Source organism: Biomphalaria glabrata, chromosome 5 (genome assembly GCF_947242115.1).
Source record: "Biomphalaria glabrata chromosome 5, xgBioGlab47.1, whole genome shotgun sequence".
In the NCBI taxonomy this organism is placed as follows: Eukaryota; Metazoa; Mollusca; class Gastropoda; family Planorbidae; genus Biomphalaria; species Biomphalaria glabrata.
Window position 1 is genome coordinate 25730030 of NC_074715.1, and position 27586 is coordinate 25757615.

The following is a 27586-nucleotide window of genomic DNA, read 5'->3' on the forward strand; positions in this document are numbered from 1 at the left end:
TCTCTCTCTCTTTCTCTCTCTCTCTCTCTTACTCTGTCTGTCTCTCTCTCTCTGTATATATATATATATATACATGTATATTTATTTATTTATTTATTTGAGAGAGCGAAAGAGAGACAAACAGACAGACAGACAGACAAAAATAAGTAATATTAAACAGTAGCCATATGTGGTCTACCTAAATTCTCATTGTCAAGTCATTCAATAGGAGGGCCAAATTAAAAAGGGGGATATATATATATATATTAATTTACAAGGGAACTTCGCTTTTAGGTTATATACATATATACTAGCCATATGTTACCCGCGTGTCTCTATTTGCGTATCACTGTCGATATAGTCACTGAGAGGGTTTTGTAAACAATTCAACGAAATAATAATGTTATAAGTACAGCGAATATATATATATATATCATGGGCGTAGCCGGGGGGGGGGTTTGGGGTTCACCCCCCCCCGAAATGAAATCCCCCCCCCTGGGGGGGGGGAGTGGGAATTTAGTGATTGATTTTTTTGCTTTGATTTTGTTTATTTTAGGTGAGATTCAAATACTAAACCATCACTTGCCCCAGCACAACCAAAGAGGTTTTGAGTTAAAAACACCCTACCAGGGGTTTTGAGTTTAAAACCCCCTACCAGGGGTTTTGAGTTTAAAAGCCCCCTACCAAGGGGGTTCAAGTTTAAAAACCCCTACCAGGGGGGTTCGAGTTTAAAAAACCCTACCAGGGGGTTCGAGTTTAAACCCCCTACCAGAGGGGTTCGAGTTTTAAAACCCCAACTAGGGGTTTGAATTTAAAACCCCCTACCAGGGGTTTTGAGTTTTAAGCCCCCTACCTGGGTTTTTGCGGTTTGAGTTTAAAACCCCCTACCAGGGGTTTTGAGTTTTAAACCCTCTACCTGGGGTTTTTGCAGTTAACTCCCCCTCTTCTATAAAACAAAACAACAAAAAATGCAAACGAAAATCCCCTAATTTCAAGAGCACAGTTAAGGAAGATTTTAATTTTAAAACCCCGTCTAAAATTTACGATAAACCCCCTCTTTAATATAAAAAAAGCTAATTACGCACTCAAAATGTTATGAGTGTAGCTAAATGGGGTTTGAAGGTAAAAAATACCTCTTTAATAATAGAAACAAAGCAAATTATACACTAAAAATGTTATGAGTGTAGTCTAAGGGGTTTTGAGTTTAAACTCCCCTCCAATGGAGTTTGAAGCTAAAAAGTACCTCTTCAATATAAATAAAAGAAAATTACTCACTCTAAAATCTATGAGCGTAGTCAAAGGGGTTTTGAGTTTAAACCCCCCGCCAGGGGGGTTTGAGGATAAAAAATACATCTTCAGTGTAAGAAAAAAAGCAAATTACGCACTCAAAATGCTATGAGCGTTGCCGAAAGGGGTTTTGAGTTTAAACCCCATTCAGAGGGGTTTGATGCTAAGATACATCTCCAATATAAAAAAAAAGCAAATTACACACTAAAATTATTTGAGCGTAGCCAAGCCAATTGGGAGTTTTTAGTTTAAACCCTTCTTCTACAGATGGCTTTTTTTTTAAAGCTTAAAACCCCTCTAGATGGTTTTGAGTCTAAGATCCCCCTACAGAGCATTTTGTGGTGGAAAACCCCCAACAGAAGATTTTGACGATAAAACTTCCCTTTTCGATATAAAATCTACAGCAAACTACAGTCACTTAATTCCAAGAGCGTATTCAAGAGAGGTTACACATTTTTACCAGTGGCAGGGCTCCACTAATAAACTGCAGTGAATAGTCATCTACCGAAATCGAAAAACACTAAATGTGGCTAAACAAAGATGGCTAAGACAGAATTTAGGAGTCAGTTATAGAGATCGGGTCTAAATCAAGGAAATCCTATGCCGAACTGGGAGTCGACCCCTTAGTAAGATTGTGAGAGAACGACGCATGAGGTTTGCGGGACATGTTCTCCGACAAAATGAATTACGCATAAGAAGAGTTGCAATGATATCCTAGTACAACTTGACGCCACTCTTTCATGAAGGTCCTCATGGTAGGTGGGAAGAGGCTTCAGACATTACCAGTGACAGATTTTTATGGAAACAGCTTGACGTCAAATGCTCCGAACGGCGTGGGAGAGTCTAAGTCAGTAAGAATAGCACATAAGGTTTTTGAAATAAAACTTTTTAATAGCAGGAAAATGCACTGTAGATACCTCAGAATATGCATTTTGTTGGTTTTAAATATCAGAAATAGTGCTTGGCCGCGGGGCTTTGCCTCGCGCTGGTGGAGCTCCTAGCGCTCCCCAGATCCCTTTGCTAGTAATGTCGGGGAATCTACAATTTTCCCACTAACTCATGGAAGAACCTATTCTAGGGCACAACATAATATAATGCCGTTTTTTTTTTTAAAATCGCGCGTAGGATTGGCGTTTTCCATATTGAATGACACCCCAAAATGTCAATTTTTGTCCATATATTTCAGGAGATTTGTAGGAGTTTTCAAAAGATTTTTAATAATTTCCGGAGATTTCCATGACTTTTTCGTATATTTTGCAATTTCAGTAGATTTTCAAGAGCTCCTGGTTAATCAACAGGAGGCAGCGGGAAATCTGTCATAAGTTATAAAATGTTTTAATTTAATAATTTATGCACCTAGAATTAGCGCGGGTCCTATGAAAGTGCGGGGCCCACAGCGGTCGCATAGGTTGCAGTGGCCAAATGCCGGCCCTGCAAAATTGCGCGTTTGCTACGCCGCCGGTCGACTAGTCTCTCTCTATATAATTCTCTTCATGGCTTAACAGTTTATACACCACGTAAAGAAAAGATCCCTCTTTTATTTTTGCAAGTCGGACGGACTAGAGTTACCCTACGTCATTTAGGAGGCGATAAAAAACAAGAGAGGGAAGGTGGTGAACTAATGGTATTAACCCGTCACTATAGATTCATCATATAGATTAAGAAGGCAGCTGCCTTAATCTATAATCTACATATATCCCAACGCCATATCAACGTAATAAAATTTAATCTTCACTCATACTACTTATTCATGTAATGAAACTAGTGGATGTATCCAGTAATATTAAGGAATAAAATAACAATTAAACAAAAGACTAACTTAATTTTTTTTCCTAGAGCTTATATTTAAGTTTTTGAGCATTAATATTATTATTATTATAAACAAAAATTAACACGTTAGAATAAAATGAAACGCTGTACTGACAAGAGTTACCTTTCTTTAATCTTTATTGCATGTTTGGATTTTTGCTATCGATGACATGATTCTGTACTACGTTCAGCATTTCTTTACGAGCCTTGCGTGTAGCGAAGTCATACAGTATATCATACAAATTCTACTTCCTACATTGATCATGCTCAATAGCAAGAATTACCAAATGTTTCAATCTATCTACGAGAATTGTTGACCTCAAGTAAATCTTCATTAGTTTGAGGCACGAGAAGCTTCTTTCACTAGATTCCACAATTACGGGTATTGCATAATGCCGTTTTTTTTTTTAAATCGCGCGTAGGATTGGCGTTTTCCATATTGAATGACACCCCAAAATGTCAATTTTTGTCCATATATTTCAGGAGATTTGTAGGAGTTTTCAAAAGATTTTTAATAATTTCCGGAGATTTCCATGACTTTTTCGTATATTTTGCAATTTCAGTAGATTTTCAAGAGCTCCTGGTTAATCAACAGGAGGCAGCGGGAAATCTGTCATAAGTTATAAAATGTTTTAATTTAATAATTTATGCACCTAGAATTAGCGCGGGTCCTATGAAAGTGCGGGGCCCACAGCGGTCGCATAGGTTGCAGTGGCCAAATGCCGGCCCTGCAAAATTGCGCGTTTGCTACGCTGCCGGTCGACTAGTCTCTCTCTATATAATTCTCTTCATGATTTAACAGTTTATACACCACGTAAAGAAAAGATCCCTCTTTTATTTTTGCAAGTTGGACGGACTAGAGTTACCCTACGTCATTTAGGAGGCGATAAAAAACAAGAGAGGTGAAGGTGGTGAACTAATGGTATTAACCCGTCACTATAGATTCATCATATAGATTAAGAAGGCAGCTGCCTTAATCTATAACCTACACACTTTCGTACATCACATCAACGTAGTAAAATTTAATCTTCACTCATACTACTTATTCATGTAATGAAACTAGTGGATGTATCCAGTAATATTAAGGAATGAAATAACAATTAAACAAAAGACTAACTTTTTTTTTTTTCCTAGAGCTTATATTTAAGTTTTTGAGCATTAATATTATTATTATTATAAACAAAAATTAACACGTTAGAATAAAATGAAACGCTGTACTGACAAGAGTTACCTTTCTTTAATCTTTATTGCATGTTTGGATTTTTGCTATCGATGACATGATTCTGTACTACGTTCAGCATTTCTTTACGAGCCTTGCGTGTAGCGAAGTCATACAGTATATCATACAAATTCTACTTCCTACATTGATCATGCTCAATAGCAAGAATTACCAAATGTTTCAATCTATCTACGAGAATTGTTGACCTCAAGTAAATCTTCATTAGTTTGAGGCACGAGAAGCTTCTTTCACTAGATTCCACAATTACGGGTATTGCATAATGCCGTTTTTTTTTTTAAAATCGCGCTTAGGATTGGCGTTTTCCATATTGAATGACACCCCAAAATGTCAATTTTTGTCCATATATTTCAGGAGATTTGTAGGAGTTTTCAAAAGATTTTTAATAATTTCCGGAGATTTCCATGACTTTTTCGTATATTTTGCAATTTCAGTAGATTTTCAAGAGCTCCTGGTTAATCAACAGGAGGCAGCGGGAAATCTGTCATAAGTTATAAAATGTTTTAATTTAATAATTTATGCACCTAGAATTAGCGCGGGTCCTATGAAAGTGCGGGGCCCACAGCGGTCGCATAGGTTGCAGTGGCCAAATGCCGGCCCTGCAAAATTGCGCGTTTGCTACGCCGCCGGTCGACTAGTCTCTCTCTATATAATTCTCTTCATGGTTTAACAGTTTATACACCACGTAAAGAAAAGATCCCTCTTTTATTTTTGCAAGTCGGACGGACTAGAGTTACCCTACGTCATTTAGGAGGCGATAAAAAACAAGAGAGGTGAAGGTGGTGAACTAATGGTATTAACCCGTCACTATAGATTCATCATATAGATTAAGAAGGCAGCTGCCTTAATCTATAACCTACACACTTGTGTACATTACATCAACGTAGTAAAATTTAATCTTCACTCATACTACTTATTCATGTAATGAAACTAGTGGATGTATCCAGTAATATTAAGGAATGAAATAACAATTAAACAAAAGACTAACTTAATTTTTTTTCCTAGAGCTTATATTTAAGTTTTTGAGCATTAATATTATTATTATTATAAACAAAAATTAACACGTTAGAATAAAATGAAACGCTGTACTGACAAGAGTTACCTTTCTTTAATCTTTATTGCATGTTTGGATTTTTGCTATCGATGACATGATTCTGTACTACGTTCAGCATTTCTTTACGAGCCTTGCGTGTAGCGAAGTCATACAGTATATCATACAAATTCTACTTCCTACATTGATCATGCTCAATAGCAAGAATTACCAAATGTTTCAATCTATCTACGAGAATTGTTGACCTCAAGTAAATCTTCATTAGTTTGAGGCACGAGAAGCTTCTTTCACTAGATTCCACAATTACGGGTATTGCATAATGCCGTTTTTTTTTTAAAATCGCGCTTAGGATTGGCGTTTTCCATATTGAATGACACCCCAAAATGTCAATTTTTGTCCATATATTTCAGGAGATTTGTTGGAGTTTTCAAAAGATTTTTAATAATTTCCGGAGATTTCCATGACTTTTTCGTATATTTTGCAATTTCAGTAGATTTTCAAGAGCTCCTGGTTAATCAACAGGAGGCAGCGGGAAATCTGTCATAAGTTATAAAATGTTTTAATTTAATAATTTATGCACCTAGAATTAGCGCGGGTCCTATGAAAGTGCGGGGCCCACAGCGGTCGCATAGGTTGCAGTGGCCAAATGCCGGCCCTGCAAAATTGCGCGTTTGCTACGCCGCCGGTCGACTAGTCTCTCTCTATATAATTCTCTTCATGGTTTAACAGTTTATACACCACGTAAAGAAAAGATCCCTCTTTTATTTTTGCAAGTCGGACGGACTAGAGTTACCCTACGTCATTTATGAGGCGATAAAAAACAAGAGAGGTGAAGGTGGTGAACTAATGGTATTAACCCGTCACTATAGATTCATCATATAGATTAAGAAGGCAGCTGCCTTAATCTATAACCTACACACTTATGTACATCACATCAACGTAGTAAAATTTAATCTTCACTCATACTACTTATTCATGTAATGAAACTAGTGGATGTATCCAGTAATATTAAGGAATGAAATAACAATTAAACAAAAGACTAACTTAATTTTTTTTCCTAGAGCTTATATTTAAGTTTTTGAGCATTAATATTATTATTATTATAAACAAAAATTAACACGTTAGAATAAAATGAAACGCTGTACTGACAAGAGTTACCTTTCTTTAATCTTTATTGCATGTTTGGATTTTTGCTATCGATGACATGATTCTGTACTACGTTCAGCATTTCTTTACGAGCCTTGCGTGTAGCGAAGTCATACAGTATATCATACAAATTCTACTTCCTACATTGATCATGCTCAATAGCAAGAATTACCAAATGTTTCAATCTATCTACGAGAATTGTTGACCTCAAGTAAATCTTCATTAGTTTGAGGCACGAGAAGCTTCTTTCACTAGATTCCACAATTACGGGTATTGCATAATGCCGTTTTTTTTTTTTAAATCGCGCTTAGGATTGGCGTTTTCCATATTGAATGACACCCCAAAATGTCAATTTTTGTCCATATATTTCAGGAGATTTGTAGGAGTTTTCAAAAGATTTTTAATAATTTCCGGAGATTTCCATGACTTTTTCGTATATTTTACAATTTCAGTAGATTTTCAAGAGCTCCTGGTTAATCAACAGGAGGCAGCGGGAAATCTGTCATAAGTTATAAAATGTTTTAATTTAATAATTTATGCACCTAGAATTAGCGCGGGTCCTATGAAAGTGCGGGGCCCACAGCGGTCGCATAGGTTGCAGTGGCCAAATGCCGGCCCTGCAAAATTGCGCGTTTGCTACGCCGCCGGTCGACTAGTCTCTCTCTATATAATTCTCTTCATGGTTTAACAGTTTATACACCACGTAAAGAAAAGATCCCTCTTTTATTTTTGCAAGTCGGACGGACTAGAGTTACCCTACGTCATTTAGGAGGCGATAAAAAACAAGAGAGGTGAAGGTGGTGAACTAATGGTATTAACCCGTCACTATAGATTCATCATATAGATTAAGAAGGCAGCTGCCTTAATCTATAACCTACACACTTATGTATATCACATCAACGTAGTAAAATTTAATCTTCACTCATACTACTTATTCATGTAATGAAACTAGTGGATGTATCCAGTAATATTAAGGAATGAAATAACAATTAAACAAAAGACTAACTTAATTTTTTTTCCTAGAGCTTATATTTAAGTTTTTGAGCATTAATATTATTATTATTATAAACAAAAATTAACACGTTAGAATAAAATGAAACGCTGTACTGACAAGAGTTACCTTTCTTTAATCTTTATTGCATGTTTGGATTTTTGCTATCGATGACATGATTCTGTACTACGTTCAGCATTTCTTTACGAGCCTTGCGTGTAGCGAAGTCATACAGTATATCATACAAATTCTACTTCCTACATTGATCATGCTCAATAGCAAGAATTACCAAATGTTTCAATCTATCTACGAGAATTGTTGACCTCAAGTAAATCTTCATTAGTTTGAGGCACGAGAAGCTTCTTTCACTAGATTCCACAATTACGGGTATTGCATAATGCCGTTTTTTTTTTTAAATCGCGCTTAGGATTGGCGTTTTCCATATTGAATGACACCCCAAAATGTCAATTTTTGTCCATATATTTCAGGAGATTTGTAGGAGTTTTCAAAAGATTTTTAATAATTTCCGGAGATTTCCATGACTTTTTCGTATATTTTGCAATTTCAGTAGATTTTCAAGAGCTCCTGGTTAATCAACAGGAGGCAGCGGGAAATCTGTCATAAGTTATAAAATGTTTTAATTTAATAATTTATGCACCTAGAATTAGCGCGGGTCCTATGAAAGTGCGGGGCCCACAGCGGTCGCATAGGTTGCAGTGGCCAAATACCGGCCCTGCAAAATTGCGCGTTTGCTACGCCGCCGGTCGACTAGTCTCTCTCTATATAATTCTCTTCATGGTTTAACAGTTTATACACCACGTAAAGAAAAGATCCCTCTTTTATTTTTGCAAGTCGGACGGACTAGAGTTACCCTACGTCATTTAGGAGGCGATAAAAAACAAGAGAGGTGAAGGTGGTGAACTAATGGTATTAACCCGTCACTATAGATTCATCATATAGATTAAGAAGGCAGCTGCCTTAATCTATAACCTACACACTTATGCACATCACATCAACGTAGTAAAATTTAATCTTCACTCATACTACTTATTCATGTAATGAAACTAGTGGATGTATCCAGTAATATTAAGGAATGAAATAACAATTAAACAAAAGACTAACTTAATTTTTTTTCCTAGAGCTTATATTTAAGTTTTTGAGCATTAATATTATTATTATTATAAACAAAAATTAACACGTTAGAATAAAATGAAACGCTGTACTGACAAGAGTTACCTTTCTTTAATCTTTATTGCATGTTTGGATTTTTGCTATCGATGACATGATTCTGTACTACGTTCAGCATTTCTTTACGAGCCTTGCGTGTAGCGAAGTCATACAGTATATCATACAAATTCTACTTCCTACATTGATCATGCTCAATAGCAAGAATTACCAAATGTTTCAATCTATCTACGAGAATTGTTGACCTCAAGTAAATCTTCATTAGTTTGAGGCACGAGAAGCTTCTTTCACTAGATTCCACAATTACGGGTATTGCATAATGCCGTTTTTTTTTTTAAATCGCGCTTAGGATTGGCGTTTTCCATATTGAATGACACCCCAAAATGTCAATTTTTGTCCATATATTTCAGGAGATTTGTAGGAGTTTTCAAAAGATTTTTAATAATTTCCGGAGATTTCCATGACTTTTTCGTATATTTTGCAATTTCAGGAGATTTTCAAGAGCTCCTGGTTAATCAACAGGAGGCAGCGGGAAATCTGTCATAAGTTATAAAATGTTTTAATTTAATAATTTATGCACCTAGAATTAGCGCGGGTCCTATGAAAGTGCGGGGCCCATAGCGGTCGCATAGGTTGCAGTGGCCAAATGCCGGCCCTGCAAAATTGCGCGTTTGCTACGCCGCCGGTCGACTAGTCTCTCTCTATATAATTCTCTTCATGGTTTAACAGTTTATACACCACGTAAAGAAAAGATCCCTCTTTTATTTTTGCAAGTCGGACGGACTAGAGTTACCCTACGTCATTTAGGAGGCGATAAAAAACAAGAGAGGTGAAGGTGGTGAACTAATGGTATTAACCCGTCACTATAGATTCATCATATAGATTAAGAAGGCAGCTGCCTTAATCTATAGCCTACACACTTATGTATATCACATCAACGTAGTAAAATTTAATCTTCACTCATACTACTTATTCATGTAATGAAACTAGTGGATGTATCCAGTAATATTAAGGAATGAAATAACAATTAAACAAAAGACTAACTTAATTTTTTTTCCTAGAGCTTATATTTAAGTTTTTGAGCATTAATATTATTATTATTATAAACAAAAATTAACACGTTAGAATAAAATGAAACGCTGTACTGACAAGAGTTACCTTTCTTTAATCTTTATTGCATGTTTGGATTTTTGCTATCGATGACATGATTCTGTACTACGTTCAGCATTTCTTTACGAGCCTTGCGTGTAGCGAAGTCATACAGTATATCATACAAATTCTACTTCCTACATTGATCATGCTCAATAGCAAGAATTACCAAATGTTTCAATCTATCTACGAGAATTGTTGACCTCAAGTAAATCTTCATTAGTTTGAGGCACGAGAAGCTTCTTTCACTAGATTCCACAATTACGGGTATTGCATAATGCCGTTTTTTTTTTTAAATCGCGCTTAGGATTGGCGTTTTCCATATTGAATGACACCCCAAAATGTCAATTTTTGTCCATATATTTCAGGAGATTTGTAGGAGTTTTCAAAAGATTTTTAATAATTTCCGGAGATTTCCATGACTTTTTCGTATATTTTGCAATTTCAGTAGATTTTCAAGAGCTCCTGGTTAATCAACAGGAGGCAGCGGGAAATCTGTCATAAGTTATAAAATGTTTTAATTTAATAATTTATGCACCTAGAATTAGCGCGGGTCCTATGAAAGTGCGGGGCCCACAGCGGTCGCATAGGTTGCAGTGGCCAAATGCCGGCCCTGCAAAATTGCGCGTTTGCTACGCCGCCGGTCGACTAGTCTCTCTCTATATAATTCTCTTCATGGTTTAACAGTTTATACACCACGTAAAGAAAAGATCCCTCTTTTATTTTTGCAAGTCGGACGGACTAGAGTTACCCTACGTCATTTAGGAGGCGATAAAAAACAAGAGAGGTGAAGGTGGTGAACTAATGGTATTAACCCGTCACTATAGATTCATCATATAGATTAAGAAGGCAGCTGCCTTAATCTATAACCTACACACTTATGTACATCACATCAACGTAGTAAAATTTAATCTTCACTCATACTACTTATTCATGTAATGAAACTAGTGGATGTATCCAGTAATATTAAGGAATGAAATAACAATTAAACAAAAGACTAACTTAATTTTTTTTCCTAGAGCTTATATTTAAGTTTTTGAGCATTAATATTATTATTATTATAAACAAAAATTAACACGTTAGAATAAAATGAAACGCTGTACTGACAAGAGTTACCTTTCTTTAATCTTTATTGCATGTTTGGATTTTTGCTATCGATGACATGATTCTGTACTACGTTCAGCATTTCTTTACGAGCCTTGCGTGTAGCGAAGTCATACAGTATATCATACAAATTCTACTTCCTACATTGATCATGCTCAATAGCAAGAATTACCAAATGTTTCAATCTATCTACGAGAATTGTTGACCTCAAGTAAATCTTCATTAGTTTGAGGCACGAGAAGCTTCTTTCACTAGATTCCACAATTACGGGTATTGCATAATGCCGTTTTTTTTTTTAAATCGCGCTTAGGATTGGCGTTTTCCATATTGAATGACACCCCAAAATGTCAATTTTTGTCCATATATTTCAGGAGATTTGTAGGAGTTTTCAAAAGATTTTTAATAATTTCCGGAGATTTCCATGACTTTTTCGTATATTTTGCAATTTCAGGAGATTTTCAAGAGCTCCTGGTTAATCAACAGGAGGCAGCGGGAAATCTGTCATAAGTTATAAAATGTTTTAATTTAATAATTTATGCACCTAGAATTAGCGCGGGTCCTATGAAAGTGCGGGGCCCATAGCGGTCGCATAGGTTGCAGTGGCCAAATGCCGGCCCTGCAAAATTGCGCGTTTGCTACGCCGCCGGTCGACTAGTCTCTCTCTATATAATTCTCTTCATGGTTTAACAGTTTATACACCACGTAAAGAAAAGATCCCTCTTTTATTTTTGCAAGTCGGACGGACTAGAGTTACCCTACGTCATTTAGGAGGCGATAAAAAACAAGAGAGGTGAAGGTGGTGAACTAATGGTATTAACCCGTCACTATAGATTCATCATATAGATTAAGAAGGCAGTTGCCTTAATCTATAGCCTACACACTTATGTACATCACATCAACGTAGTAAAATTTAATCTTCACTCATACTACTTATTCATGTAATGAAACTAGTGGATGTATCCAGTAATATTAAGGAATGAAATAACAATTAAACAAAAGACTAACTTAATTTTTTTTCCTAGAGCTTATATTTAAGTTTTTGAGCATTAATATTATTATTATTATAAACAAAAATTAACACGTTAGAATAAAATGAAACGCTGTACTGACAAGAGTTACCTTTCTTTAATCTTTATTGCATGTTTGGATTTTTGCTATCGATGACATGATTCTGTACTACGTTCAGCATTTCTTTACGAGCCTTGCGTGTAGCGAAGTCATACAGTATATCATACAAATTCTACTTCCTACATTGATCATGCTCAATAGCAAGAATTACCAAATGTTTCAATCTATCTACGAGAATTGTTGACCTCAAGTAAATCTTCATTAGTTTGAGGCACGAGAAGCTTCTTTCACTAGATTCCACAATTACGGGTATTGCATAATGCCGTTTTTTTTTTTAAATCGCGCTTAGGATTGGCGTTTTCCATATTGAATGACACCCCAAAATGTCAATTTTTGTCCATATATTTCAGGAGATTTGTAGGAGTTTTCAAAAGATTTTTAATAATTTCCGGAGATTTCCATGACTTTTTCGTATATTTTGCAATTTCAGTAGATTTTCAAGAGCTCCTGGTTAATCAACAGGAGGCAGCGGGAAATCTGTCATAAGTTATAAAATGTTTTAATTTAATAATTTATGCACCTAGAATTAGCGCGGGTCCTATGAAAGTGCGGGGCCCACAGCGGTCGCATAGGTTGCAGTGGCCAAATGCCGGCCCTGCAAAATTGCGCGTTTGCTACGCCGCCGGTCGACTAGTCTCTCTCTATATAATTCTCTTCATGGTTTAACAGTTTATACACCACGTAAAGAAAAGATCCCTCTTTTATTTTTGCAAGTCGGACGGACTAGAGTTACCCTACGTCATTTAGGAGGCGATAAAAAACAAGAGAGGTGAAGGTGGTGAACTAATGGTATTAACCCGTCACTATAGATTCATCATATAGATTAAGAAGGCAGCTGCCTTAATCTATAACCTACTCACTTATGTACATCACATCAACGTAGTAAAATTTAATCTTCACTCATACTACTTATTCATGTAATGAAACTAGTGGACGTATCCAGTAATATTAAGGAATGAAATAACAATTAAACAAAAGACTAACTTAATTTTTTTTCCTAGAGCTTATATTTAAGTTTTTGAGCATTAATATTATTATTATTATAAACAAAAATTAACACGTTAGAATAAAATGAAACGCTGTACTGACAAGAGTTACCTTTCTTTAATCTTTATTGCATGTTTGGATTTTTGCTATCGATGACATGATTCTGTACTACGTTCAGCATTTCTTTACGAGCCTTGCGTGTAGCGAAGTCATACAGTATATCATACAAATTCTACTTCCTACATTGATCATGCTCAATAGCAAGAATTACCAAATGTTTCAATCTATCTACGAGAATTGTTGACCTCAAGTAAATCTTCATTAGTTTGAGGCACGAGAAGCTTCTTTCACTAGATTCCACAATTACGGGTATTGCATAATGCCGTTTTTTTTTTTTAAATCGCGCTTAGGATTGGCGTTTTCCATATTGAATGACACCCCAAAATGTCAATTTTTGTCCATATATTTCAGGAGATTTGTAGGAGTTTTCAAAAGATTTTTAATAATTTCCGGAGATTTCCATGACTTTTTCGTATATTTTGCAATTTCAGTAGATTTTCAAGAGCTCCTGGTTAATCAACAGGAGGCAGCGGGAAATCTGTCATAAGTTATAAAATGTTTTAATTTAATAATTTATGCACCTAGAATTAGCGCGGGTTTTATGAAAGTGCGGGGCCCACAGCGGTCGCATAGGTTGCAGTGGCCAAATGCCGGCCCTGCAAAATTGCGCGTTTGCTACGCCGCCGGTCGACTAGTCTCTCTCTATATAATTCTCTTCATGGTTTAACAGTTTATACACCACGTAAAGAAAAGATCCCTCTTTTATTTTTGCAAGTCGGACGGACTAGAGTTACCCTACGTCATTTAGGAGGCGATAAAAAACAAGAGAGGTGAAGGTGGTGAACTAATGGTATTAACCCGTCACTATAGATTCATCATATAGATTAAGAAGGCAGCTGCCTTAATCTATAACCTACACACTTATGTACATCACATCAACGTAGTAAAATTTAATCTTCACTCATACTACTTATTCATGTAATGAAACTAGTGGATGTATCCAGTAATATTAAGGAATGAAATAACAATTAAACAAAAGACTAACTTAATTTTTTTTCCTAGAGCTTATATTTAAGTTTTTGAGCATTAATATTATTATTATTATAAACAAAAATTAACACGTTAGAATAAAATGAAACGCTGTACTGACAAGAGTTACCTTTCTTTAATCTTTATTGCATGTTTGGATTTTTGCTATCGATGACATGATTCTGTACTACGTTCAGCATTTCTTTACGAGCCTTGCGTGTAGCGAAGTCATACAGTATATCATACAAATTCTACTTCCTACATTGATCATGCTCAATAGCAAGAATTACCAAATGTTTCAATCTATCTACGAGAATTGTTGACCTCAAGTAAATCTTCATTAGTTTGAGGCACGAGAAGCTTCTTTCACTAGATTCCACAATTACGGGTATTGCATAATGCCGTTTTTTTTTTTAAAATCGCGCTTAGGATTGGCGTTTTCCATATTGAATGACACCCCAAAATGTCAATTTTTGTCCATATATTTCAGGAGATTTGTAGGAGTTTTCAAAAGATTTTTAATAATTTCCGGAGATTTCCATGACTTTTTCGTATATTTTGCAATTTCAGTAGATTTTCAAGAGCTCCTGGTTAATCAACAGGAGGCAGCGGGAAATCTGTCATAAGTTATAAAATGTTTTAATTTAATAATTTATGCACCTAGAATTAGCGCGGGTCCTATGAAAGTGCGGGGCCCACAGCGGTCGCATAGGTTGCAGTGGCCAAATGCCGGCCCTGCAAAATTGCGCGTTTGCTACGCCGCCGGTCGACTAGTCTCTCTCTATATAATTCTCTTCATGGTTTAACAGTTTATACACCACGTAAAGAAAAGATCCCTCTTTTATTTTTGCAAGTCGGACGGACTAGAGTTACCCTACGTCATTTAGGAGGCGATAAAAAACAAGAGAGGTGAAGGTGGTGAACTAATGGTATTAACCCGTCACTATAGATTCATCATATAGATTAAGAAGGCAGCTGCCTTAATCTATAACCTACACACTTGTGTACATTACATCAACGTAGTAAAATTTAATCTTCACTCATACTACTTATTCATGTAATGAAACTAGTGGATGTATCCAGTAATATTAAGGAATGAAATAACAATTAAACAAAAGACTAACTTAATTTTTTTTCCTAGAGCTTATATTTAAGTTTTTGAGCATTAATATTATTATTATTATAAACAAAAATTAACACGTTAGAATAAAATGAAACGCTGTACTGACAAGAGTTACCTTTCTTTAATCTTTATTGCATGTTTGGATTTTTGCTATCGATGACATGATTCTGTACTACGTTCAGCATTTCTTTACGAGCCTTGCGTGTAGCGAAGTCATACAGTATATCATACAAATTCTACTTCCTACATTGATCGTGCTCAATAGCAAGAATTACCAAATGTTTCAATCTATCTACGAGAATTGTTGACCTCAAGTAAATCTTCATTAGTTTGAGGCACGAGAAGCTTCTTTCAATAGATTCCACAATTACGGGTATTGCATAATGCCGTTTTTTTTTTTAAATCGCGCGTAGGATTGGCGTTTTCCATATTGAATGACACCCCAAAATGTCAATTTTTGTCCATATATTTCAGGAGATTTGTAGGAGTTTTTAAAAGATTTTTAATAATTTACGGAGATTTCCATGACTTTTTCGTATATTTTGCAATTTCAGTAGATTTTCAAGAGCTCCTGGTTAATCAACAGGAGGCAGCGGGAAATCTGTCATACGTTATAAAATGTTTTAATTTAATAATTTATGCACCTAGAATTAGCGCGGGTCCTATGAAAGTGCGGGCCCACAGCGGTCGCATAGGTTGCAGTGGCCAAATGCCGGCCCTGCAAAATTGCGCGTTTGCTACGTTGCCGGTCGACTAGTCTCTCTCTATATAATTCTCTTCATGGCTTAACAGTTTGGACACCACGTAAAGGATAGATCACTCTTTTATTTTTGCAGGTCGGACGGACTAGAGTTATCCTACGTAATTTAAGAGGCGAACAAAATAAGGGAAGGGTGGAGAACAAGTAGTATTAACCCATCACTATGGATTCGTCGGATAATTGATCATCCAACATGTAGATTTAGAAGGCAGCTGCCTTAATCTATAATGTCCATTCTTATGTGCTCCACCAACGTAGTAAAATTTACTGTTCTCTCATACTATTTATTCATGCACTTAAACTAGTGGATACACATAGTAATATTAAGGAAAAAAATAACAATAAAACAAAAAGCTAACTTTATTTTTTTTCCTAGAGCTTACATTTAAGTTTTTAAGCATTAATATTATTATTATTATTACAAATTTTAACACGTTAGAGTAAAAAGAAACACTGTACTGGCAAGAGTTACCTTTCTTTAATAGATTTCATTTTACATACAAAATATTTTTTTAATTAACTTACTCAGTATCTTTATTGCATGTTTAGATTTTTGCTATCGATGACATGATTCTTTACTACGTACAGCATTACTTAACGAGCCTTGCGTGTAGCGAAGTCATACAGTATATCATACAAATTCTACTTTCTACTTTCAATACCAAGTATTACCAAATGTTTTAATCCATCTACGAGGATTGTTGATCTCAAGTAATTCTTCATTAGTTTGAGGCGCGAGAAGCTTCGTTCAATAGATTCCACAATTACGGGTATTGCATAATGCCGTTTTTTTTTTAAAATCGCGCTTAGGATTCGCGTTTTCCATATTGAATGACACCCCAAAATTAAAATTTTGTGTTTATATATTTCTGAAGATTTGTATGAATTTTAAAAAGATTTTTCATAATTTCCAGAGATTTTTATGACATTTTCGTATATTTGCAATTTCGGGAGATTTCCAGGAGCTTCTGTTAAATCAGGCGGCCGCGGGAAATCTGTTATTAGTTATAAAATGGTTTAATTAAATAATTTATACACCTAGATTTATGCGGTCGCGTAGGTTGAAGTGGCCTAAGGCCGCTTCTGCAAAATAGCGGCGTTTGCTAAGCCGCCGTTTGACTAGTAAAGTATATTTATTTCAATAGGGTTTTAGAAGTCTTTATTTATACAGAGTATTAAATACCTTTTTTCAAGGAAGTTTAAATACCTTATTACAACAGAGTATTAAATATCTTTATTTCAACAGAGTATTAAATACCTTTTTTAACTGAATACTAAATACTTTTATTTAATAAAACTATTAAATACTTTAGTCCTGATTGATCCATAAAGTAATACATGTCTCAATCTCATGGTACATCTTTAGTCTTGATTGATCCTTAAAGTAATACATGTCTCTATCTCGTGGTATATCTTTAGTCTTGATTGATCCTTAAAGTAATACATGTCTCTATCTCGTGGTATATCTTTAGTCTTGATTGATCCTTAAAGTAATACATGTCTCTATCTCATGGTATATCTTTAGTCTTGATTGATCCTTAAGTAATACATGTCTCTATCTCATGGTATCTCTTTGACCATGATCTCACATCCCCATGTTTGTTTCTTTATACAGCGGCCAACACAAACACAGCTAAAACGGCTAATGTGAATGACGACAAAGAAAAACTGGCCAACGGTGTCGCCATTGCAGACAACTCTGGAGGGGTTCAAGGCTGTCGCAATCCACTATTTGTGGACGACGATCTTGAGGATAAGGACGCCGTTCAAAGCGTTAATGAAGACGTCAAGACAAGCTGTTCTAGTGATGTCATGTCCGACGAAGCTAAAGCCAATGGGGGCGAATCTGACGGCACATCCAAATCAAAACAAAAGGGAAGCATAGGAAAACACAAACATTCCCCACAGAAGGGAAAAACCGCCCAGGGAGTTCCACAGCTTCCTGCTGACGCATATGACGCCCAGCGCTCCGAAAAGTCACAGATCTCGAGCAAGGTAAAAAGCGGCTCGCAAAGGTCAAGTACAAAGGACAGCTTTAAAGACTGTACTGAATGTTTTGCCGCCTGCTCCAAAGACGACGGTATTCCTTTGAATCAGAACCGCAATGGAGGGACTTCGAAGCGGGGTTCAGACGAGTCCAGAAAGATCGACCTCGAGAGTTGCTGTGAAGATTCGGGCATCGAGCTTTGCACCAGCGAGTCTCCCGTGAGGTGCGGGCTGGAGAGTAGAAGTCAGTCTCTCTCCACGGAAGAAGAAGAATACCAGTCAAACAGGCCAACTACAAAGTCAACTTTCCACTTGACTGAAGTCATGGTTCACGGTACTCACGCTGGGAATCTTCAGGAAGATGTAGATTTTCCGGATTCTCCAGGAGATGGTGATTGCGTTGGGGATTCAGAGTTCAAGTCTACCAATAGCAGACTAGACCAAAGACAAGATGAGTCAGTTCATACAGAGCAGACTCTGGTGGAGATTCATAGTGAGACCAACGACCAGTGAGTAGTTCCTTTACCTTTGCCTATGCAATAATTCCAAAGAAATATTTGCTTTCTTTTGTTAGGCATTTTTATTTGAACTTGTCAACTTGATTATTGTTAAGAAACTTTGCAAAATGTGTGCTTGTGTTTTTGTTTGAAAGTTGTATGTAACTTAAGATTGTTGGGTATACTTTATGAAACAGAGTAACACAAAAGTTGTATGTAACTTAAGATTGTTGGGTATACTTTATGGAAGAGAGTAACACAAAAGTTGTATGTAACTTAAGATTGTTGGGTATATACTTTATGAAAGAGAGTAACACAAAAGTTGTATGTAACTTAAGGTTGTTGGGTATACTTTATGAAAGAGAGTAACACAAAAGTTGTATGTAACTTAAGATTGTTGGGTATATACTTTATGAAAGAGAGTAACACAAAAGTTGTATGTAACTTAAGATTGTTGGGTATATACTTTATGAAAGAAAGTAACACAAAAGTTGTATGTAACTTAAGATTGTTGGGTATATACTTTATGAAAGAGAGTAACATAAAAGTTGTATATAACTTAAGATTGTTGGGTATATACTTTATGAAAGAGAGTAACATAAAAGTTGTATGTAACTTAAGATTGTTGGGTATATACTTTATGAAAGAGAGTAACACAAAAGTTGTATGTAACTTAAGATTGTTGGGTATATACTTTATGAAAGAGAGTAACACAAAAGTTGTATGTAACTTAAGATTGTTGGGTATATACTTTATGAAAGAGAGTAACATAAAAGATGTATGTAACTTAAGATTGTTGGGTATATACTTTATGAAAGAGAGTAACACAAAAGTTGTATGTAACTTAAGATTGTTGGGTATATACTTTATGAAAGAGAGTAACACAAAAGTTGTATGTAACTTAAGATTGTTGGGTATATACTTTATGAAAGAGAGTAACATAAAAGTTGTATGTAACTTAAGATTGTTGGGTATATACTTTATGAAAGAGAGTAACACAAAAGTTGTATGTAACTTAAGATTGTTGGGTATATACTTTATGAAAGAGAGTAACACAAAAGTTGTATGTAACTTAAGATTGTTGGGTATATACTTTATGGAAGAGAATAACACAAAAGTTGTATGTAACTTAAGGTTGTTGAGTATACTTTATGAAAGAGAGTAACACAAAAGTTGTATGTAACTTAAGATTGTTGGGCATACTTTATGAAAGAGAGTAACACAAAAGTTGTATGTAACTTAAGATTGTTGGGTATACTTTATGAAAGAGAGTAACACAAAAGTTGTATGTAACTTAAGATTGTTGGGTATATACTTTATGAAAGAGAGTAACACAAAAGTTGTATGTAACTTAAGATTGTTGGGTATATACTTTATGAAAGAGAGTAACACAAAAGTTGTATGTAACTTAAGATTGTTGGGTATACTTTATGGAAGAGAGTAACACAAAAGTTGTATGTAACTTAAGATTGTTGGGTATATACTTTATGAAAGAGAGTAACACAAAAGTTGTATGTAACTTAAGGTTGTTGGGTATACTTTATGAAAGAGAGTAACACAAAAGTTGTATGTAACTTAAGATTGTTGGGTATACTTTATGGAAGAGAGTAACACAAAAGTTGTATGTAACTTAAGATTGTTGGGTATATACTTTATGAAAGAGAGTAACACAAAAGTCGTATGTAACTTAAGATTGTTGGGTATATACTTTATGAAAGAGAGTAACACAAAAGTTGTATGTAACTTAAGATTGTTGGGTATACTTTATGAAAGAGAGTAACACAAAAGTTGTATGTAACTTAAGATTGTTGGGTATACTTTATGGAAGAGAGTAACACAAAAGTTGTATGTAACTTAAGATTGTTGGGTATATACTTTATGAAAGAGAGTAACACAAAAGTTGTATGTAACTTAAGATTGTTGGGTATATACTTTATGAAAGAGAGTAACACAAAAGTTGTATGTAACTTAAGATTGTTGGGTATATACTTTATGGAAGAGAGTAACACAAAAGTTGTATGTAACTTAAGATTGTTGGGTATATACTTTATGAAAGAGAGTAACACAAAAGTTGTATGTAACTTAAGATTGTTGGGTATATACTTTATGAAAGAGAGTAACACAAAAGTTGTATGTAACTTAAGATTGTTGGGTATATACTTTATGAAAGAGAGTAACACAAAAGTTGTATGTAACTTAAGATTGTTGGGTATACTTTATGGAAGAGAGTAACACAAAAGTTGTATAGAGTGTATGTCAGCTTGTATTCTGCTAACGTTGGACAGTGTAATCCTAAACAAGAGTTAACGTGACAAATGTTTCATGGTAGAATAGGAATGAGAGTTTAGACAGAGGCATTAGAGGAAAACAGCTAGTTAGCGATGGGAACTAAACGAACTTTTACAAGTGAAACTAAAATAAAGTAGTTCAACTAAAATAAAGTAGTTCAACTAAAATAAAGTAGTTCAACTAAAATAAAGTAGTTCAGCTAAAATAAAGTAGTTCAACTAAAATAAAGTAGTTCAGCTAAAATAAAGTAGTTCAGCTAAAATAAAGTAGTTCAGCTAAAATAAAGTAGTTCAGCTAAAATAAAGTAGTTCAGCTAAAATAAAGTAGTTCAGCTAAAATAAAGTAGTTCAACTAAAATAAAGTAGTTCAACTAAAATAAAGTAGTTCAGCTAAAATAAAGTAGTTCAGCTAAAATAAAGTAGTTCAACTAAAATAAAGTAGTTCAACTAAAATAAAGTAGTTCAACTAAAATAAAGTAGTTCAACTAAAATAAAGTAGTTCAACTAAAATAAAGTAGTTCAACTAAAATAAAGTAGTTCAACTAAAATAAAGTAGTTCAACTAAAATAAAGTAGTTTAACTAAAATAAAGTAGTTCAACTAAAATAAAGTAGTTCAGCTAAAATAAAGTAGTTCAACTAAAATAAAGTAGATCAACTAAAATAAAGTAGTTCAACTAAAATAAAGTAGTTCAACTAAAATAAAGTAGTTCAACTAAAATAAAGTAGATCAACTAAAATAAAGTAGTTCAACTAAAATAAAGTAGTTCAACTAAAATAAAGTAGTTCAACTAAAATAAAGTAGTTCAACTAAAATAAAGTAGATCAACTAAAATAAAGTAGTTCAACTAAAATAAAGTAGTTCAACTAAAATAAAGTAGTTCAACTAAAATAAAGTAGTTCAACTAAAATAAAGTAGATCAACTAAAATAAAGTAGTTCAACCAAAATAAAGTAGTTCAACTAAAATAAAGTAGTTCAACTAAAATAAAGTAGTTCAACTAAAATAAAGTAGATCAACTAAAATAAAGTAGATCAACTAAAATAAAGTAGTTCAACTAAAATAAAGTAGTTCAACTAAAATAAAGTAGTTCAACTAAAATAAAGTAGTTCAACTAAAATAAAGTAGTTCAACTAAAATAAAGTAGTTCAAGTAAAATAAAGTAGTTCAACTAAAATAAAGTAGATCAACTAAAATAAAGTAGTTCAACTAAAATAAAGTAGTTCAACTAAAATAAAGTAGTTCAACTAAAATAAAGTAGTTCAAGTAAAATAAAGTAGTTCAACTAAAATAAAGTAGATCAACTAAAATAAAGTAGATCAACTAAAATAAAGTAGTTCAGCTAAAATAAAGTAGTTCAACTAAAATAAAGTAGATCAACTAAAATAAAGTAGATCAACTAAAATAAAGTAGTTCAACTAAAATAAAGTAGTTCAACTAAAATAAAGTAGTTCAACTAAAATAAAGTAGTTCAACTAAAAGCTTATCATGAATTCAAAATATAGTTAAACTAAGGAAAATTAAACTTTTCGTAAACTTTTTTTTTTTTGGGGGGGGGGGGGGGGGGGGTTGAACTAGGCCTATATAGATATAATCATCCGACTGTATGCCTACGGACGGTTCGATCTTATTCTTTTAACATTGTAGTAATATTTATCTATAATAAAATCAGTATTAAGGAATATGTTTCTTACATCAACGTAATGCTCAATAAAATAAAAAATCTAAATAAATATGTGTGCTTGTATTTTTGCCTTGAATTAAAACCTTTAGAAAAGAATGGTTCTCTTTTTTTTTTAATCCTACTTATACCGGTGAAGTTTAAAATCTCATTAAATAACAGATTTAGAATTTCAAATTTAGATCTAGTAACCAAAGAAATAGAAACGAAATCGTTGGAGTTTTAAGAAACATTTGACCTATATAACTATTTTATAGTGTAAAATACATGCTTGACTAACCATGCCGACGTGCTATTTTCTTTTCTGACCACTAAAAATACTAACACTATTGCATAACCGTTAAACGCGCAAGGGAAAAAAAACAGGGTGGTCTTGTCATTATGGACTGCACACTCAGTACACTATATAGGTCTACAAGTGTATGCCTATCTGTCCAGGTTATTAAAATCAGTCTATTTACTTTTAGGCAGGGAGGGTGTGTAACTATTTTGTGTAAAGATAAATCTACGAACATTCTTGACTAGCCACGCCAGTGTGTTATTTTCTGTCTAACCACTACACATTAAGCAAACACTATTGCATTACGCGTAATGAAAAAAATGCAGGGTATTCTTTTAGTATCATCGACTACACACGTACAGTACACTAGGCCTACATGTGTTTGTCTAGCTGACCAGGTTGTTAAAATCAGTTGGACACAGTCTATTAACTTTATGGTCAGAGAGGGTGTGGATTAACATTTTTTTTCTAGAGTTGGTTATCCTATATACTTTTAGATCTAGATGTTTGTTTGTTTGTTTGTAAAATGTTTTACATGTTTCGGATGTTCCTTCAGAGTTGAAGATAGTTTACTTTCTAGTCCAAACCTACCGAAGGACGACGGGGGATGGGAGCGGGCAGGGTTGGAACCCGGACCATCGATAAATCTGAACGACAGTCCAAACCGCACGACCAGGCAGCCATCCATGTATATAGGCCCAGTTGTCGATTTAGACTTAGATCTCAATAATAAGTCTTAAGACTATAAAAAGGTTGTACTTGATGTTCCTCCAGTTAAAAAAATTATTGTTTACCGCAAATGAATTAAAACGACTAAATATTGACCGAACGCCACTAATCAGACTCCCACTATAAACAGAAATTAAACACCACCACGTGGCTCACAAAAAAATTCGTAACAACCCAACAACCTCATTCATAATATTGCATAGAAGCTTTTGACAAAAAAATGTTAAACATTTTATAATGCTGCTACTTTCAATTGCAAATATTTACTCCCATAACTTCTACCAGGATCTTACTTGACCCTCTTCAGATGCAGACTGACCAAATAGTTGTTAACTGCATCATTGTTTTGATAATCAAAGTTATTGATATCACATGACCAGAAAACAGGGATGTGCGTTTCAACCCTGACCACTTGTTGAAAAGTTGTACAAATTTTAATTAAACTTTTTAGTTAGTAACTAAAAACAAAAATAATTAAACTACGATTTTAACTAAACTTTTTTTTCTAGTTAAACAATGGCCTTAATTAATTTTTTTTAGTTAAACTAAAAGTTTCTAACTTTATAGTTAACTTTTGCCCATCACTACAAATAGTCAATAGTAAAGTATTATTTCAGTGAACATGCATTTTTACAAATAGATTACTGGATTAACATAAAGGCACACCTTAGTCCCAATGCCAGCCATAAAATCAGGGCTCACACTGCCCACAACCAAATTTGACCAATACACAACGACCAGATAAGGCCAAAACAAAGCCAAGTCTTGACCATCACAAGAGTCCCAAGCATGAGTCCCTAAAACAAACAGTACTTGTGATCGACACTCCCCATGACTTTAGTGACTAGCCGAGCAAAGAAATCAAGATGAAAGTAACATGACTTTAGTGACTAGCCGAGCAAAGAAATCAAGATGAAAGTAACATGACTTTAGTGACTAGCCGAGCAAAGAAATCAAGATGAAAGTAACATGACTTTAGTGACTAGCCGAGCAAAGAAATCAAGATGAAAGTAACATGACTTTAGTGACTAGCCGAGCAAAGAAATCAAGATGAAAGTAACATGACTTTAGTGACTAGCCGAGCAAAGAAATCAAGATGAAAGTAACATGACTTTAGTGACTAGCCGAGCAAAGAAATCAAGATGAAAGTAACATGACTTTAGTGACTAGCCGAGCAAAGAAATCAAGATGAAAGTAACATGACTTTAGTGACTAGCCGAGCAAAGAAATCAAGATGAAAGTAACATGACTTTAGTGACTAGCCGAGCAAAGAAATCAAGATGAAAGTAACATGACTTTAGTGACTAGCCGAGCAAAGAAATCAAGATGAAAGTAACATGACTTTAGTGACTAGCCGAGCAAAGAAATCAAGATGAAAGTAACATGAAACGTAACAAATATTGGGGGGTACAGCTACAACAGAGAAAGAGTCTTCTAAGCCAAAACACAAGAAACAATGACTTTTACAACAGAGAAAGAGTCTTCTAAGCCAAAACACAAGAAACAATGACTTTTACAGGGCGCGTATAAACTAAGAGAAAGACAGAAGGAAGAACCAACCATGTTGTAAGGAGCTGTCTGAGCTCGACAGATTACTCTGGAGATGTCTGGGTTTCCTGTACTGGTGTATTCGATGGACTTAACTAACAAGTTAACAAGGCCTACACATGTAACAAGCAGAACTAGACCAAGTCCTAACCGTTATTCAAAATACAGATGATATTTACAATTAACAAGGCCACAGTCGAGTCTCTGCCAGTGGTATCACGTTGTCCCTCTGAAGTCCTAACACCCACTGACTTGATTTATATAAATAATCTATAACCCAACTAAGTCGTCACGTCACTGTAAGTCGCGTTCAAAGTCTGGAAATATGGTGCGTCTCTATACAAACAAACTAATAATGCTAACTTAGTGTCTCACAATATATATATATATATATATATATACTAGCCTGACATTACCCGCGGCCTGCGGGTCCTAGTTGTGTTTACTAATCTAGTGAATTGAATTTAGATGTATGTTAAACTTAGCTAATGTTCCTTTCAAGTTTTTCTCTTCGCTACGAAAATAAAATTAGTTTTGCGAAAATGGGTTTACCCGAAATCAATAGACTATATTTGTATTTTCATGTGTCTAAGTAAAAAACTATATGTGCAAAGTGTAGTTCTTAAAATTAGATCTAGATCTAAATTCTTTCGATCTTTTCTCATGTCAACATTGTAAACAAAGCCTAGATCCATATAATACTATAGCTTTGGTCAACTTTTTTTTGAGGGTCTTAAGTTTGTTTTAGGGCTACAATACATACACTACGGTCTAAGTTAGTACCCAAGGAATATTTCTGCCAAGTTTTATCAAGATTGGTCAAGCGGTTTTTATTTCTATTCCTAACATACATACATATGCCTTACTTTCTACTTTATAGTATAGAAAGATATACACATACATATATATATATATAACATACACACATACGTTCTCACTTCTGAGGTGGTTTTTTTTTTTGCGTCCTGATTAGTTAGTCGTAAATATACATACGAGTTAGGGTGTTTAATTCAGATTAGTTTACTAAAGACTTAAATAAGAAGTCAAGTATGTCTTTGTAGATGTAAAATATCTAGATTTCTTAAAGTCTTCTAGAGTTGCTATTTCCTTTTTGAAAACTTTAGTACGCATATTATTTTTAAATATACGTATAGCCACTTTTAAAACACGATTGAAAAGACATTTCCAGTTATACCAGTATTTAATAAAGCGACACGATAATACCCTACTGTAATGCACCATGGGAGTACAAAGCTCTCCTATTGTAGTGACTATCATTATAGAATGTGATGAATTGATTGATGCTTATATTACACACCCTATATTGAAGTACACAGTATCAAAGTACATGTTGTTAATTAATTATTTAAAATTGTATTGCAATAACTTATTTTGTGTTTTCTATCTAGCGGTAAAGTAGATGCGGATGTAAGCACAGCTTCCATTGCAACTGAGGGGACACTCATGGAAGAGATCAACTTGACAGACGACGAGTCAACATTCGCCATGAGCACAAACCTCTAAGTCAACACCAGGTCTCACTGACCTAGCTCACCACCAACGGCCTTCCCAGTCTCGTGACGTCACGTGCTTCTATGAACTGAATCCAACTTCTCCATGCTACATCTAGATCTAAATGCCTCTAGTCAATATTTTGTGATGTCATCACATTTTTTTAGACTGACCTATAAAGTCTTCTTACACACATTGGAGGATGTTATTCATGACTTGAGTGTGTTGAAAGTACATGTATTTCTTTTCGTTTAGTAATGTCTTTGTGTCACCATAGTTACGAGCAGTCATTAATAGTGTTTATGATATTATTGTAACTAATTAATTATTTCTGTTTAACCTCAGTGTAAAATCAGTGTAATAACGTGTTGATTTCTTCAATATATTTGTAGATTTCCTTTTTGTGATATAATCGTCTAATACCGACCAAGGCTATGGGTCATACAAAATATTCGCGTCCGAATAAATGGACAACAGTTTGGAAACCACTTTAGTCAACCAGAGTTCTATATGACTATCTTGTTGTTTTTTTTTTTATAGGTTTTAGAGTATAAAATATTTTGTTACCATGTGTCACATGAAACCAAGACGTCTGTTCACCAGTACGATGTGTTACATGAAACCAAGACGTCTGTTCACCAGTACGATGTGTCACATGAAACCAAGACGTCTGTTCACCAGTACGATGTGTTACATGAAACGAAGACGTCTGTTCACCAGTACGATGTGTCACATGAAACCAAGACGTCTGTTCACCAGTACGATGTGTTACATGAAACCAAGACGTCTGTTCACCAGTACGATGTGTCACATGAAACCAAGACGTCTGTTCACCAGTACGATGTGTCACATGAAACCAAGACGTCTGTTCACCAGTACGATGTGTTACATGAAACCAAGACGTCTGTTCACCAGTACGATGTGTCACATGAAACCAAGACGTCTGTTCACCAGTACGATGTGTCACATGAAACCAAGACGTCTGTTCACCAGTACGATGTGTCACATGAAACCAAGAAGTCTGTTCACCAGCTCGATGTGT

The 27586-nt window shown here is 34.7% G+C and overlaps 1 protein-coding gene across 3 annotated transcripts in view; it reads left to right on the forward strand.

The window, feature by feature from the left end:
* LOC106065811 (uncharacterized) overlaps window positions 1-27087 on the forward strand; it is a 42529-nt gene extending 15442 nt beyond the window's left edge. For all 3 annotated transcript variants that reach the window (XM_056030887.1, XM_056030885.1, XM_056030886.1), the window contains exons 5-6: window positions 17641-18520; window positions 26442-27087. In XM_056030887.1, coding sequence (XP_055886862.1) covers window positions 17641-18520; window positions 26442-26556 — 995 coding nt within the window. In that variant the 3' untranslated portion in view covers window positions 26557-27087. The remainder of the gene's footprint in view (window positions 1-17640; window positions 18521-26441) is intronic.
* Window positions 27088-27586: the final 499 nt, after the last annotated feature.